This window comes from Poromitra crassiceps, assembly GCF_964638095.1.
Source record: "Poromitra crassiceps genome assembly, chromosome: 10".
NCBI classification, from domain to species: domain Eukaryota; kingdom Metazoa; phylum Chordata; class Actinopteri; order Beryciformes; family Melamphaidae; genus Poromitra; species Poromitra crassiceps.
The window spans coordinates 8,964,949-8,981,222 of record NC_139631.1 but is presented as its reverse complement, the minus strand read 5'-3'; the positions used below and the strand labels follow the sequence as shown (position 1 = coordinate 8,981,222).

At 44.7% G+C, this 16,274-nt stretch overlaps 1 protein-coding gene across 1 annotated transcript in view; it reads right to left on the bottom strand.

Moving 5' to 3' along the window:
• rasal1 (RAS protein activator like 1) overlaps positions 1-16,274 on the bottom strand; it is a gene marked incomplete at its 3' end in the record, with an annotated part of 45,521 nt that overhangs the window by 26,331 nt on the left and 2,916 nt on the right. Inside the window, exons 4-11 of the mRNA XM_083644730.1 lie at positions 15,359-15,420; positions 14,755-14,884; positions 10,390-10,471; positions 9,346-9,486; positions 6,693-6,784; positions 4,946-5,063; positions 3,629-3,782; positions 262-326 (exon numbers count right to left, since the gene is read on the bottom strand). Of these exons, the coding sequence (XP_083500856.1) occupies positions 262-326; positions 3,629-3,782; positions 4,946-5,063; positions 6,693-6,784; positions 9,346-9,486; positions 10,390-10,471; positions 14,755-14,884; positions 15,359-15,420 (844 nt within the window). The remainder of the gene's footprint in view (positions 1-261; positions 327-3,628; positions 3,783-4,945; positions 5,064-6,692; positions 6,785-9,345; positions 9,487-10,389; positions 10,472-14,754; positions 14,885-15,358; positions 15,421-16,274) is intronic.

Sequence of the window (16,274 nt, the reverse complement as noted above, 5' to 3'; positions counted from 1 at the left end):
CAAAACAACAGCACATGTGTTTAAGAGCTGACTGTGGGACTCTATCTGTCTACAGTATGAACATCTAGACTGAACATCTGCATTCTATAAAGAGCTATAACTCACCACACATTCATAGAGAAGAGATACGTTCAGGAGGAAAATAGTGAACATCATGTTTTCAACCACAATAGAGACAGAAGAACAACCAACTACTACTAACCAACTAAAAAAAACTACAAGCAACACCTGATCAAATGGAATGATAGACGCACGACACACCTTCATAAACTGTTCCATGGCTTTGGAGGCAAGGGAGTTGGAGCGGAATAGTGTGTTTGGATCAGCTGTTAGGGACAGAACAGAGAAGGACCAGCTGTTAGCATCAGAACAGAGAAGGATCAGCTGTTAGGGTCAGAACAGAGAAGGATCAGCTGTTAGGGTCAGAACACAGAAGGATCAGCTGTTAGGGTCAGAACACAGAAGGATCAGCTGTTAGGGTCAGAACACAGAAGGATCAGCTGTTAGGGACAGAACAGAGAAGGATCAGCTGTTAGGGTCAGAACACAGAAGGATCAGCTGTTAGGGACAGAACACAGAAGGATCAGCTGTTAGGGTCAGAACACAGAAGGATCAGCTGTTAGGGTCAGAACACAGAAGGATCAGCTGTTAGGGTCAGAACACAGAAGGATCAGCTGTTAGGGACAGAACACAGAAGGATCAGCTGTTAGGGTCAGAACACAGAAGGATCAGCTGTTAGGGACAGAACAGAGAAGGATCAGCTGTTAGGGTCAGAACACAGAAGGATCAGCTGTTAGGGTCAGAACACAGAAGGATCAGCTGTTAGGGACAGAACACAGAAGGATCAGCTGTTAGGGACAGAACAGAGAAGGACCAGCTGTTAGGGTCAGAACACAGAAGGATCAGCTGTTAGGGACAGAACAGAGAAGGATCAGCTGTTAGGGACAGAACACAGAAGGATCAGCTGTTAGGGACAGAACACAGAAGGATCAGCTGTTAGGGACAGAACAGAGAAGGATCAGCTGTTAGGGTCAGAACACAGAAGGATCAGCTGTTAGGGACAGAACACAGAAGGATCAGCTGTTAGGGTCAGAACACAGAAGGATCAGCTGTTAGGGACAGAACAGAGAAGGACCAGCTGTTAGGGTCAGAACACAGAAGGATCAGCTGTTAGGGTCAGAACACAGAAGGATCAGCTGTTAGGGTCAGAACACAGAAGGATCAGCTGTTAGGGACAGAACAGAGAAGGATCAGCTGTTAGGGACAGAACAGAGATGGATCAGCTGTTAGGGTCAGAACAGAGAAGGATCAGCTGTTAGGGTCAGAACACAGAAGGATCAGCTGTTAGGGACAGAACACAGAAGGATCAGCTGTTAGGGTCAGAACACAGAAGGATCAGCTGTTAGGGACAGAACACAGAAGGATCAGCTGTTAGGGACAGAACAGAGAAGGATCAGCTGTTAGGGACAGAACACAGAAGGATCAGCTGTTAGGGTCAGAACAGAGAAGGATCAGCTGTTAGGGTCAGAACACAGAAGGATCAGCTGTTAGGGTCAGAACAGAGAAGGATCAGCTGTTAGCACCAGAACAGAGAAGGATCAGCTGTTAGGGTCAGAACACAGAAGGATCAGCTGTTAGGGTCAGAACACAGAAGGATCAGCTGTTAGGGACAGAACAGAGAAGGACCAGCTGTTAGGGTCAGAACACAGAAGGATCAGCTGTTAGGGACAGAACAGAGAAGGATCAGCTGTTAGGGACAGAACAGAGAAGGATCAGCTGTTAGGGTCAGAACACAGAAGGATCAGCTGTTAGGGACAGAACACAGAAGGATCAGCTGTTAGGGTCAGAACACAGAAGGATCAGCTGTTAGGGACAGAACAGAGAAGGATCAGCTGTTAGGGTCAGAACACAGAAGGATCAGCTGTTAGGGACAGAACAGAGAAGGATCAGCTGTTAGGGACAGAACAGAGAAGGATCAGCTGTTAGGGACAGAACACAGAAGGATCAGCTGTTAGGGTCAGAACAGAGAAGGATCAGCTGTTAGGGACAGAACAGAGAAGGATCAGCTGTTAGGGACAGAACAGAGAAGGATCAGCTGTTAGGGACAGAACACAGAAGGATCAGCTGTTAGGGTCAGAACAGAGAAGGATCAGCTGTTAGGGTCAGAACACAGAAGGATCAGCTGTTAGGGACAGAACACAGAAGGATCAGCTGTTAGGGACAGAACAGAGAAGGATCAGCTGTTAGGGACAGAACACAGAAGGATCAGCTGTTAGGGACAGAACAGAGACAGAACAGTCTGTCCATCTCACTTCAATGGTTTTTTTATTGCAGCAAAATGGGATTGTCAAGCAGACAGACACTGTCATAAAAACCCATCACAAATGTTGCATGATGCACCTGACAAGTTATATCATAAAATATCACAATACTTTGTGTATCGATATAATATTGCCACACAAAATATTGTGATACTACTGTACGCTGTAGTGTGTACTCTGTGTACCCCACTTTAATGTCTGGCTGCTCCCGGCATCTATTCTATTCCTGATCTTATGATCAACCAGCTACCGTTTGAATCATGTGGAGTTGCCATGGAAACAACTTAGTCAGTACGCTTATTATCTCAAACTACACCGACAGAATCCACCGAGCGCAGCACAAACCTGTGAGGGTTAGCACGGGGATGTGGTGCGCGGCAAAAACATGACTAACAAAGAACCTGCAGCCCACACAAGACAGGCTGTGGTGTTCAGGTTTCTCTGGAGTGTGGAGGAAGAGCAGCCTATAAGCCTCTGACTAACACAATTACTGACTCACAGAGATAAAGTTAGGTCTTACGTACTACAGAGAGCCAAAGTGAACGTCACTTCCTGCTTCAGCAGAGATTTTCAATCCGTCATTCATTTTCCCATAGACATTTCGTGAAATCCTTATAAAAATAGTTTTACTTGTTCAAAGTTCAAACCAAACGGTTCATATATATTTAGAAACAGGAGAGACAACATAACATTTCACTCGGACCAAAACGTAAAAAAAAAAAAAAAAAATAGGATCTAAAGAAAATATTTTTTCGATGTTGTTGTTTTTTTGTCTGAGTGATATGTTCTATGGTCTCTCCCGATTCTAAATATAGCTGAACCGTTTGGTTTGACCAAGTAAAACTATTTTTATAAGCATTTTACGAAATGTCTATGGGAAAATAAATGGCGGATGAAAATCTCTGGTACAGTGCTGAAGCAGGAAGTGACGTTCGCTTTGGCTCTCTATTGTGTGAGAGCTGAGATATCTATAGCCTGGTAAAGCATCACGTCACGTGAACTCACGTTTGTGTTTCATTAAGCGAGAACCACGGAACAACACAGAAAGTGAGTTCATGGATCTGGATGGTTTTAACCAGGCTAAGATATCTAGGCATTCACAACGCAGATATTACAGTGACACTTTTATCTAAAAAGTGGCTTGCAAGTCCAACAGTTTTTCCTGCGGAATTAAGAAAATGTCCTAACATTTTACTCTCCTGAACAACTTCCCCTCACAAATGGTTCTGATGGACAATGGTGTGATCTATTTATGTATTATTATTATTTTATGATGTTTTTGTCCGGTGTTGTTCCCAGAGTCTTACTGGTGTGGCTAACTTCCCGGGTGTTAAGGTAGTCCAGGAAGGGCACCACCAGACCCTGGCCCAGGTAGATCTTCACCAGGGTCATGGACACGTCCTGCCGACTCTCCACTGTGGTCACTTCCTCCAGCATGGTCAGAGGGCTGCTGTCCTCCACCTGCACAAATAAACACACCTGACAAACTCCAGAACAGTGATACTCAACCTGAGGCTCTAGAGCAGGGGTTCCCAACCTTTTTTGTGCCAAGGACCGGTAGATACATCGAAAAAAAAGTTGCGGACCGGTTGTCAATTTTAATGGTTTTAGTTACATATATATTTACTCACCAGCTCACCAGCCTTTTGTGTTGTACTGTATGTAGCCTACAGTATTTATGTTTTTGTTTCAACTACAAACATAAATAAACGTCAAATTGAAACTATTTTTCAACAACCACACACAGCCTATAATATTATAGCCTATGTTTATAAAAAAAAAGTTTTTTTACCGGTCCGCGGCACGGTGGTTGGGGACCCCTGCTCTAGAGCAGTGACACCCAACCCGAGGCTCTAGAGCCACATGCTTTATGGGTAGTTGTGGCTCTTTTAAGTCCTACTTAAAATAAATAAATAAATAAAAATAAATAAATAAATAAATAAATAAATAAATAAATAAATAAATAAATAAATAAATAAATAAATAAATAAATAAAGGGCGGAAAGAGACATTTTTGGGATCGTGGCTTTTGCAAAGATTTTTTGGGGTCAATGTGGCTCCTGAAAGGAAACCAAGCTTGTTTTTGGGTGTGTTTGAGTCTAGATTAGTATCAGATTAGCATCTTTGGTTTCATTGGCTATTGTTCCAATGGAATGTCAGCTGCTGTGCAACGCTGATGTCCATCCCCATGCAGATCCTACTGATACCACCTTTTCTATAAACCATATGTGTGTGTGTGTGTGTCTCTCTCTCTCACACACACACACACACACACACACACACACACACACTACCAGAGACTCATACACACACACACACACACACACACACACACACACACACACACACACACACACACACACACACACACAGGCTGGTGTGAAAGCGAACTGAACCAGCTGGAAAACAAAACAATGGATCATTTTTGCACCTGGTCTGAAACGAGGAACCGGACTAGACATGTGTGGAAACGCCCTGAGACTTGAATGACAATAATGACATGGACTTGACTTGGTCATCTACATTTAAGACTTGGGACTTGATTTGTGACTCGTGCTTCAACACTCGAGACTGACTGTGGTGCAGTTGGGCAAAGGAGTGTGGAGGAGTGGAGCTGAGCTGACCTCTGCAGGGGAGATGACCGACTCCACCAGCAGGTCCATGAGGGGCTGGTAGTACATGGAGGGCAGGATGTGATCCTCCACCAGACGCACCTTCAGACGCAGCGCTCCCAGCTTGCCCCTGCATGTAGGGAGCAAAACACCGCAGAAGGTCAGAAACACACACACCTTCAGACGCAGCGCTCCCAGCTTGCCCCTGCATGTAGGGAGCAAAACACCGCAGAAGGTCAGAAACACACACACCTTCAGACGCAGCGCTCCCAGCTTGCCCCTGCATGTAGGGAGCAAAACACCGCAGAAGGTCAGAAACAACTAGAAGACCTCCACCAAGGCCAATCTCTTATGTTATGCACATTTTGTGAGTTGGATCGGAACGCCTCTATAGTTTCTGTTCCCAGTCCTATTGTTCCCCTCTATAAACGACACTTTTGCAGATAGCTCAGCCCGCATTTGATCTCAATGAACAGATGTTGACATATGCTGTATTATACCTGGCGTGTAGGAAAGCAAATCTGAGGAAAATAAACGCTTTCCTCGGCTACATTTTGAAAACACACCTGCTTGGCTCTGGATTTGAGTCTTAACATTCAAGATAAGATAAGATTCAAAAAGCAATGGGCAAAATGTTTGCTCGCTGCCACACTGTCAAAGATCACACAAAAACCGCAACAGTACCAACAAGCACACCTATACTGCTCACCACACAGTACCAACAAGCACACCTATACTGCTCACCACACAGTACCAACAAGCACACCTATACTGCTCACCACACAGTACCAACAAGCACACCTATACTGCTCACCACACAGTACCAACAAGCACACCTATACTGCTCACCACACAGTACCAACAAGCACACCTATAACGCTCACCACACAGTACATACAAGCACACCTATAACGCTCACCACACAGTACCAACAAGCACACCTATACTGCTCACCACACAGTACCAACAAGTACACCTATAACGCTCACCACACAGTACATACAAGCACACCTATACTGCTCACCACACAGTACCAACAATCACACCTATACTGCTCACCACACAGTACCAACAAGCACACCTATAACGCTCACCACACAGTACCAACAAGCACACCTATACTGCTCACCACACAGTACCAACAAGCACACCTATACTGCTCACCACACAGTACCAACAAGCACACCTATAACGCTCACCACACAGTACCAACAAGCACACCTATACTGCTCACCACACAGTACCAACAAGCACACCTATACTGCTCACCACACAGTACCAACAAGTACACCTATACTGCTCACCACACAGTACCAACAAGCACATCTATACTGCTCACCACACAGTACCAACAAGCACACCTTTACTGCTCACCACACAGTACATACAAGCACACCTATACTGCTCACCACACAGTACCAACAAGCACACCTATACTGCTCACCACACAGTACCAACAAGCACACCTATAACGCTCACCACACAGTACCAACAAGCACACCTATACTGCTCACCACACAGTACCAACAAGCACACCTATACTGCTCACCACACAGTACCAACAAGCACACCTATACTGCTCACCACACAGTACCAACAAGTACACCTATAACGCTCACCACACAGTACCAACAAACACACCTATACTGCTCACCACACAGTACCAACAAGCACACCTATACTGCTCACCACACAGTACATACAAGCACACCTATACTGCTCACCACACAGTACCAACAAGCACACCTAGAACGCTCACCCAGCATCAGGCTGGTGGTTTCCCAGGGGCAGCAGACGAAACCAGCCCTCTAACAGAGGTGTCTTCTGCAAACACGCAAAAGGGATTTCCATCTGTGGAAGGAAACAACAAACAAGCCCATAATAATATCACAAAATAACATATATATATATATATAAATAAATAAATAAATATATATATATAAATAACATATATATATATAATGTTATTATATATATATATATATAGGGCTATCAAAGTTAAATCGATAATAACGTGTTGACGTGCGATTAACGCATGCACTTTCTGTGATGTTTGAGCCTTGGTCCGCCCCATAGTTTGGGAAATCAGGAAGCAGTAGCATTGATTGCAAGCAGAAAGAAACCTCCGTGAGCAGAAAAAGAGGAAGAAAATGGGTATAATGGCAAGTTCAGCTTCAAATTGAGAAGATGTCCTGCATTTTGGGTGAGAGAGAGAGGGAGCGCATCAGCGCGATCAGACGGTGGCAGAGAGAGAGAGACAGACGGAGAGCGGGGGGAGATGGAGACAGAGAGGGAGAGGCAGAGAAAGCGAGCGAGACAGACAGACGGTGAGAAAGAGAGAGGGAGGGCGATCAGACCAGAGAGAGTCTGACGGAGAGCGGGAGAGAGAGAGACCGAGAGAGAGGGAGAGAGAAAGTGAGAAAGAGAGAGGGGGGGGGAGGAGAGCTGGCACGCAGCTGCTCCTGTCTGTAGAGGATAGCACGGTTAACTTCACACAGTGCAGCCTGAGAGTGAGAGATGTGTATTCCCACTAACTAGTAGCAATAATAACAATATACCAATGGCCAAATACTTACCCATACTAATGATAATAGCTACTACCTATATTAATACAACAGTGCATCTTTGCACAAAGCTCTCAGGTTTAAGGTAGATTTAGAACAGATAAAAAAAATTGTGCGATTAATTTGCGATTAACTATGGACAATCATGCGATTAATATATTATTAAGTGCGATTATTATATATATATATATATATATATACCGTAAATTCCGGACTATAAGCCGCGGCTTTTTTCCCGTTTTTTGGCCTTTTTTGCCCCCTGCGGCTTATATAACGGTGCGTCTTATCTATGGATTTTTTCCAAAAAAAAAAAAAAATCTCTCTTTTTTTAGCACTCTTTCTAACTATAAATCCACTTCTGTTTTAATTTCCTCTCTTGCCCTCTTTTAACAACATAACATAACATAACATAACACAACACAGGTAAGCAGAAAGAAAAAGACGAAGCAATCACGCCATGAATGAGGAAATGACTCACCTGCTGGAGGCTGGAGATACACGCTTGGGCTAAACTTTTACTCCGTGAAACACTATCGATTAAGTCCGACATCGCTCAGAGGTTTTGAGCAGCTTGAAAACAAGTTTGAAAACGTGCAGAAGTCCATCCACTCACTCACTAAAGAAACTAAGGCAACCGTGAACAGAGTTTATAATGCGTTAAAGCGCATCCGCGCACTGGAGGACAAAAACAACACAGTGAGTCCGAAAATGGATAAAATGCAAAATCGAAACCCTGCACACGCAGGTTGATGACTTAATCAGCAGGAGTAAAAGAAATAACATTCGCCTGATCAATGTAAAAGAGGAGCTGAGATCGGTGACATGGACGCTTTCGTGGCAAAATCCTGTGTTACATCCTGGACCTGAAGGAAGGCGAGAAACCACCAGAGGTGGACAGGGCACACCGGGCGCCTCGGCCACGTCCAGACCCCGGCCTGCCACCGAGGGCCATCTTCATCTGCCTACTCCGCTGGCCCGACCGTCAACTCATCCTCCAGGCTGCGGGGAAGAAGCCCCTCACCTGGGAGGGTACGCGCTTTTTCGTCCGGGCAGGACCTCTCCGCGTTGGTGCAACAGAAACGCGCAACATACAACAGCATCATCGAGTCAATGGATATCGCTTTGGCGTACTGTACCCAGCGAGACTCGTCATAACCAGACCGGACTATCTTTAGCACTCTTTCTAACTATAAATCCACTTCTGTTTTAATTTCCTCTCTTGCCCTCTTTTCACCACACCGCGGACACTGTGTGCCCAGCGGCGGAACAAGAGCTCAAAGTGAAACTGCCGAATATCTTTTGAGTTGGACTGGTCAATAGTACTGTGAGTAACTAAAATAAAAAAATAAAAAACGGAATTCTCTCTTCTTTAGCACTCTTTCTAACTATAAATCCACTTCTGTTTTAATTTCCTCTCTTGCCCTCTTTTCACCACACCGCGGACACTGTGTGCACTGTAAAAAAAACAAAAAATACCACAATGTGTGATTTTGTCTGGGGATTAGTGACCTGACTTTTGTTTTGTTGAAATGTTAATAAATGGGAGCTTCCCCAAACAGCGATCTCTTTCCCGACATTCCTCTCTGTGCACGAACCCTTTCATATGGTAATTAAACATCAAAACACCCGCGGCTTATAGACCGGTGCGGCTTATAGAAGAAAAAAATAGTCACCTTTGAAGGTGCGGCTTATAGACCGGTGCGTCTTATAGTCCGGAATTTACGGTATATATATATATATATATATATATATATATATATATATATATATATATATATCTATAAACAGTATCACTACCCGCATGCCCCATCTTGATGGATCATCGTGCTCATCATGTCAGGTCTTCACCTTTCCCAGGAAGTCGTTCTTGCCCACCATGTCCCAGTCCCAGACCTCCAGAGTGATGCTTCCCTCCTCGCTCAGCTCCTCTGGCTGCAGCTCCAGCTCCAGCATCTCTCCCCAGTGAGGGAAGCGGGTCTTCTTGATAATCTGAAAGCCAGGAAGTGTAGCTGTCCTTTTATTCTGTGATTCTCTCTTCAATAAACGTCACATCAGCTCTCTCTGATCTCAGTAGTAGTAGTAGTAGCAGCAGCAGTAGTAGAAGTAGTAGTAGTAGTAGTAGTAGTCACAGCCAGTGTAGGAAATAAAAAAACATTTTGGAGGCAACTTTTGCCCCCACTGTCTAAAAACTGGGAGCATTTACAAAAATGTTGTGGCACTTTATAAAAGATATATTACTGCATAACATTGCTAAAGCGTAGTGTGAACAACAGCACTGTTTGTCTGAGTGTGTTCTTCTTCTTCGTCTTCTTCTGCCAACCAGCTTGCAGCGGCTGAGTGTGTGTTAGAGATGGAAATGGAAACATTTTATTAATTGAATGAAAATAAAATTATCAAAATCTTGGGGGCAATTTTTGCGCCTAGGATCCTGGTTTTTAGGGGCATTCATAGATTTCTTTGTGCATTTGTGCCCTTTGCCCCTGGCTAAATTCCTACACTGATTGCAGCAGTAGTACTGGCAGTAGTAGTAGTAGTAGTAGTAGTAGTATTAGTATTAGTAGTAGTAGTAGTAGTAGTAGTAGTAGTAGTAGTATTAGTATTAGTAGTAGTGGCAGTAGTAGTAGTAGTAGTAGTAGTAGTAGTATTAGTATTAGTAGTAGTAGTACTGGCAGTAGTAGTAGTAGTAGGAGCAGTATGAGAAGGAATATAACTACATTTTGTGTAGCTGTTTTCTTAACAAAGTTCAGTAATACAGAAAAAACAAACGAAGCAAAAAAGACAATAGCATAAACAAAAGAGTTGTAATGGAAGGACTTGAACTGGTTCCTTTAAGGCCTTATATGCATGTGCATACATGTTATATACATGTGCATACATGTACACAGAGCTCACCGAGGTCTCTGCACTGTGCTTGTTGAAAATAACTCTGGCAAACGGATCAGAGGTGCCCGAGGTGTCTCTTGGAGCCAAGTCTCTGTAGTGTCAAAAGAGCAAAACACAACACAACACACACACACACACACACACACACACACACACACACACACACACACACACACACACAGATCAATACGAGCAATACACTCCAGCACCAAGGCCAAATTGCTGCTCTGCAAATGCAATTAGCTAAGTGAGGTACAGAGAGGTGAAAAGAGAAACCACTACACGTTTCACTTGACCTCATTCTTTCAAACTCTGTTCACATTAACCGGAGTGTGTTTGAATAACGCAGCGACAAGCCCTGTTTGACTGACATGCTCATTAGCGCCCAGGGCCAGCCAGGGCCAGCCAGGGCCAGCCAGGGCCAGCCAGGGCCAGCCAGGGCCAGCCAGGGCCAGCCAGGGCCAGCCAGGGCCAGCCAGGGCCAGCCAGGGCCAGCCAGGGCCAGCCAAGGCCAGGGCCACCTCAGGCCCGCCAGAGACAGAGAGACTGTAGCCTGAGACACACAGATGGGCAGCAGGTAAGCAGCTTCAGTCAATGTTCACATCAAGCATCAGAATGAGGGAAAAATTTGAGCTCGGCGACTTTGGTTGTTGGTGCCAGACGGGCTGCTTTTCTGCTGATTTCCTGAGATTTTCACACACAGCGAGCAGACTTTTAGAATAGACTACTTGCACAACTCCACTACTTCCTGAAATGAGTAGGGCATCTTGGTTTCCTGTCCTACACTATTGGATGAACTGATTAATGTCAGGTGTGCCTGACTGCTGCAGTCACAACAACAGTGATCAGGCACACCTGACATTAATCAGTTCATCCAATAGTGTAGGACAGGAAACCAAGATGCCCTACTCATTTCAGGAAGTAGTGGAGTTGTGCAAGTAGTCTATTCACACATGATGGTGTGTGCGTGTGTGTGTGTGTGGGGGGGGGGGGGGGGGGGGGGGGAGAACAGCTATGTTGAGCAGAAAAGCTTCCCAGAATGCAACAGGTCAAACCTGGATGTCACTTTGGTAGCTGGTTGACACTGAGCTGAAAGCTGATAGCTCCTCAGTATTATGCTGTTCATAAAGTGCTCAGTGAGTGTTTTAGTGGAAATAAAAGGGATGTTTTTATTAAGAAGACTTGCTACTCCCCAGGCTCTGACATGAAATTCATATATAATATCAGTCAATCCATATCGATGTACCCTCGCTGGTTGTACTTAATTTAATAGGTTTTAATAATGGCCTATAGCGGCCACTTTATTAGGTACACCTGCACAATCTAATACAATTCAATGCTCTCCATAAATTGTACCTTTTTATTGATAATGTTCAGTTTTTGTTGACATTGACAGGGATGTAATGATGTTTATTATTGAGGTTGTAGTTGACAGTGGTGTTGTACTGGACTACATTGATTATATTGAGATTTTTTTTGGTCCTCTATCTACACGAGGCAGTGTTTTCCTGGCTCAGAATGGGCCTTTGTGTGGTGACTACACAAATATATCATGGTCATGGCGCGTAATATATCATATCACCGGTCTGGCACGCACCTTGGGCACCGAATGGAACGCACCAGGTACGCTTGTGTGTAAATATGATACGCCCACAGGTACACAGGTACACAGGTACAAGCACTGTGCACCTGTTGGGGTGAGGTAACGGTCAGGTTACACCTTAGGAGGCACAGGTTAGGTGTAGGCATTGGGGAGGGGTCTCTTAGGGCCACGCACAGGGCGAGGGGGGTTACGTTTAGGCATGGGGGAGGGGGTCTCCACAGGTTAGGTTTAGGCATGGGGGAGGGGGTTAGTTTTAGGCACTGGTAGCCACTTGGTTAGGGTTAGGATTAGGGGTGTCAAAAATAATCGATTATAAGATGCATCGTGATGCGGACCTGCACGATTCTGCATCAATTCACAAATGTCAAAAATCGATTATTTTAAATATATATATATATATATATATATATAATCAAATAAAATATAATGGAAGTACATGCAGTTGTTTATTTTAATTATGGACCATAATACAATGCAATTCCAAATGCACTTTTATTTTAAAAGTAGCCATACAGTGAGAAAAAAGAAAGTGAGAAAAAATTAATCATGTATTGCGGAAAAAAGTGATGCATCGATTTAAGATGCATCGAGATGCATCGATAATCGTAATCTAATCGAATCGTAGGCCTCTGAATCGTAATCGAATCGAATCGTAGCCCTCTGAATCGTAATCGAATCGAATCGTGAGGCCAGTGAAGATTCACAGCCCTAGTTAGGATATGGGTGATACTCAACTTGCAGCCCGGGGGGCAGATGCGGCCCGCGATAGGGTGCAGAGTGGCCCCCCCCGACCATTTTCGAATTCACAATGAAAACTAAAATAAAGTTTGACTGAGCTCCAGCTAAATTGTCAAATTTGGCCGTCTGCTCATCGCCCAGGCACTTACTTCCCTAACTTAACCTAACTAACTAACTAACTAACTAACTAACTAACTAAGTATCCTGTGTGCACAGAATTGTGAGACTAGACTCCAACTGACAGCCCAAAAATCTACAAACCGCTACAGAAAAATGTATATCGCTGCTGTCGTTCCAGGACCTCGAATCTCCAAAACAGAAACTTTTCAGGAAGTAAAAAAAACCTGTTTGCTCTTAAACTACTGAACCAAATGTCGTCAAAGTTGGCACATGTCTTAATTATAGTTAGTTTCCCGCTGAATGTGTCATTACTTTATAAATATCTGACCTGGATAAGCTCAAATGATGTTGTTTATATTATCAGTCCGACTTGGAAGCGCTTTCTCATGGCCAGTCAAGCGGGAGGCAGCCGCATCCTCATGCACGAGCCCCCAAGCTCCAGGCCGCGGGCGCGCGCGCAGGAGCAGCAGGATTGCCCCTCGCCTCTCATGGCCGATTTGGGGCTTTCGCATGGGGTGAGAAATAGTCTGACATAACGTAACGTTAACGTTACTTTATTCTCGTCAGAAAGCACTCCGATTTGCATGTTAAAACAAGTTTGCAGCCTAGGAATAACTGGAAAACATTTGATTGATATATTAACGTCAGAGGAAGCCAGGATGAGTCAAAACGATATGAGAAATACACAGCGCGTCTGCCGTGTGTCTTTTCCGGGTTTAGTGTCCTGCGTGGGGGGGTACACACGGAGGTAGGGGGGGGATTTCGAGGTTTGACTGACAGATTGAGGGCGAATGGCGTTACGAGATTTACTCACAAGCTCGTTTTAATGCTTTTCCATTGGTTGCATTTGTTAAAAACCACACAGAGACGTGAAGGGTGACCAATGGCATTGATTCATGACAAAAAGTAAGAAAGTGAAAAAAGTGACATTCGAGGTCCTGGCCCGACACCGACGATATGAATGTTTGTTTATTAACTGGCCCCTGGCCTCCTGTCAGCCCCCGGGCAAATCAAGTTGAGTATCCCTGGTAGGGTCTCCAGGGGAAGGCTTGATGGAGACTGTGATCCTCATTTACTTTCCCTGCCCAGATGTTCCCAGCAGATCCAGACCGCCTGCTCACGAGCCTGCTACTCTAACCTTTAACCTTTAACCTTCAGACTGCTATTGACCTCTGACCCCTGTCTGTCTGCCCACTGCTTTCTCTACATGACCACCTGTTTCTCAAAGTCTCATGACCACTGACTGCATATATCACACAGCCCCAAGTCCCAGTCCCACTCCACTCCAGTCCCACTCCACTCTATTTTATTTTATTTTATTTTATTGCATTTACTGTATTGACTGTTTTTACGGTTAGGGAGATACTGTGTGATACTGTTATGCTATGTTGTGTTATGTGGATATTCATGCCTGAGTGCGAGCAACTGTAACTTGTCCCAATTTCCCCCCAGGGATCATTAAAGTCTTTCTGATTCTGATTCCAGTCCGTCTGGGTCCTTGACACATGACTCATGACTCCACTTGGACTTGAGCACTGATGTCTCAGACTTGGACTTTGGACTGGAGCATTCATGCATTTGGACTGAGAAGTTGGAGACGAGGACTCGGACTTGTTGATTGATAATTGTTTTTTGTTTTTTGTAATAGGCCCTAATAATTTGGCATAAGATATTGATAGCTAAATTAATACCGTGACATTATTCAATTTGGTGCCAGGGCAGGCACGTGTGTTCCACCTACATTCGGATTTGCGCTCATGTTGAGTAACGCCGGACTTGGACTTGGACTCGGGTCATTTGGGACTGGACTCAAGACTCGACTTGACTACATGACTTGGTCTGGAGATATAGTGACCTGACTACATGACTTGGTCTGGAGATATAGTGACCTGACTACATGGCGTCGCCGTTACCTGGCTTCTATGACCTGGCACCGCAGGCGGAGCCTCTCTGCCTCTCTCTGCAGCTCCAGACTCAGGTGGATCTCCCCCTGCACCTCCTCGTCTGGCTCCACCCTCATCAGGTTCATCCAGTTATCTAGCCCTGAGCACAGCACACGCACACACACACACACACACACACACACACACACACACACACACACACACACACACACACACACACACACACACACACACACAGCTTAGGTTCTATCCCCTTTCTTTGTGAATGTGCATTCTAAAATAAACTGAGGAAATCAAGCCCTGGCATTAAATGTGTGAGAGGATACACTGTGTGTGTGTGTGTGTGTGTGTGTGTGTGTGTGTGTGTGTGTGTGTGTGTGTGTGTGTGTGTGTGTGTGTGTGTGTGCGTGCGTGCGTGCGTGCGTGCGTGCGTGCGTGCGTGCGTGTGTGTGTGTGTGTGCGTGTGTGTGTGTGCGTGTGTGTGTGTGTGAGAGTAAACACTGGCAAACATTCCCAGAAGCCTCAGCCTAAAAAAGTCAACTCTCTGCAATCATGAGGCCTTTGACTCACAGGGTCGTGGGAATCCATCTTTGTTTAACCTCTGACCTCGTACCTTTAGCTTGAGACCCGATGGCTTCTTTGCTGAGAGAGATCTTTCCGATGACGTCGTCATGGCTGTAGCAAAAGACAACAAGATTATCAGACTGGAGCTATTGAAAAAAAAACACTATCAAAGGTCCTTCCTGTTAAAGTTTAACGAGGTGAATCTGACTGATCGATAAGGCTAACTGCCGGTCATGAAACTGCCTCTCATCAGTCAATCTGTCTGATCATGCCTGTTTATTTAAAGCATGGAGGAGTTTCCAAAACAGGTTTCAACTACTGTAGGGTTGGGTCATCGAGAAGAACCGGTAAAAAATTGGAACAGGTTCCAAAATTCGGATACCAAAGGAATGAAAACTCCACAGGAATCGAAAGGCAATCGATTCTGCTTAAGGATTCCTAAACTAATTTTGCGAATCCGAGTTCCCACCCGAACAATCTGGGAACCCAGAGTCTATTCTGGCACGTAAATAGACTCTCTCTAAATAGCCGTACCTTTTTTTGAGGCTTCCTGTACAGTGCGGGTCTTTCACCCGGGACTTCTACTTCCGCGCTGCGGTACCTTTTAAAAACATACATTGCATCGCTTTTATTTTGAATGCTAAACGTCAAAGTTCTTATATATTCACTATAGCGTTCACTATATATATATATATATATTATATATATTTATATTCACTGGCGTTTGGGACCAGAACTCTTATATTCGCCTCTACAACAACAGAGCGGCACTGCGCGGAGGCGGAAGTCCCGGGCGAAAGATTTGCACTGTACAGGAAGCCTAAAAAAAAGGTACGGCTGTCCCAGAGTCTATTTACGTATCGAAATAGAGACTGGGTTCCCAGATTACCACCACCAAGTGGCAGAAACAGACCGATACATAAAGTGTTAATCTTACCTGATGAACGTCTGAGTGACCGAAACGT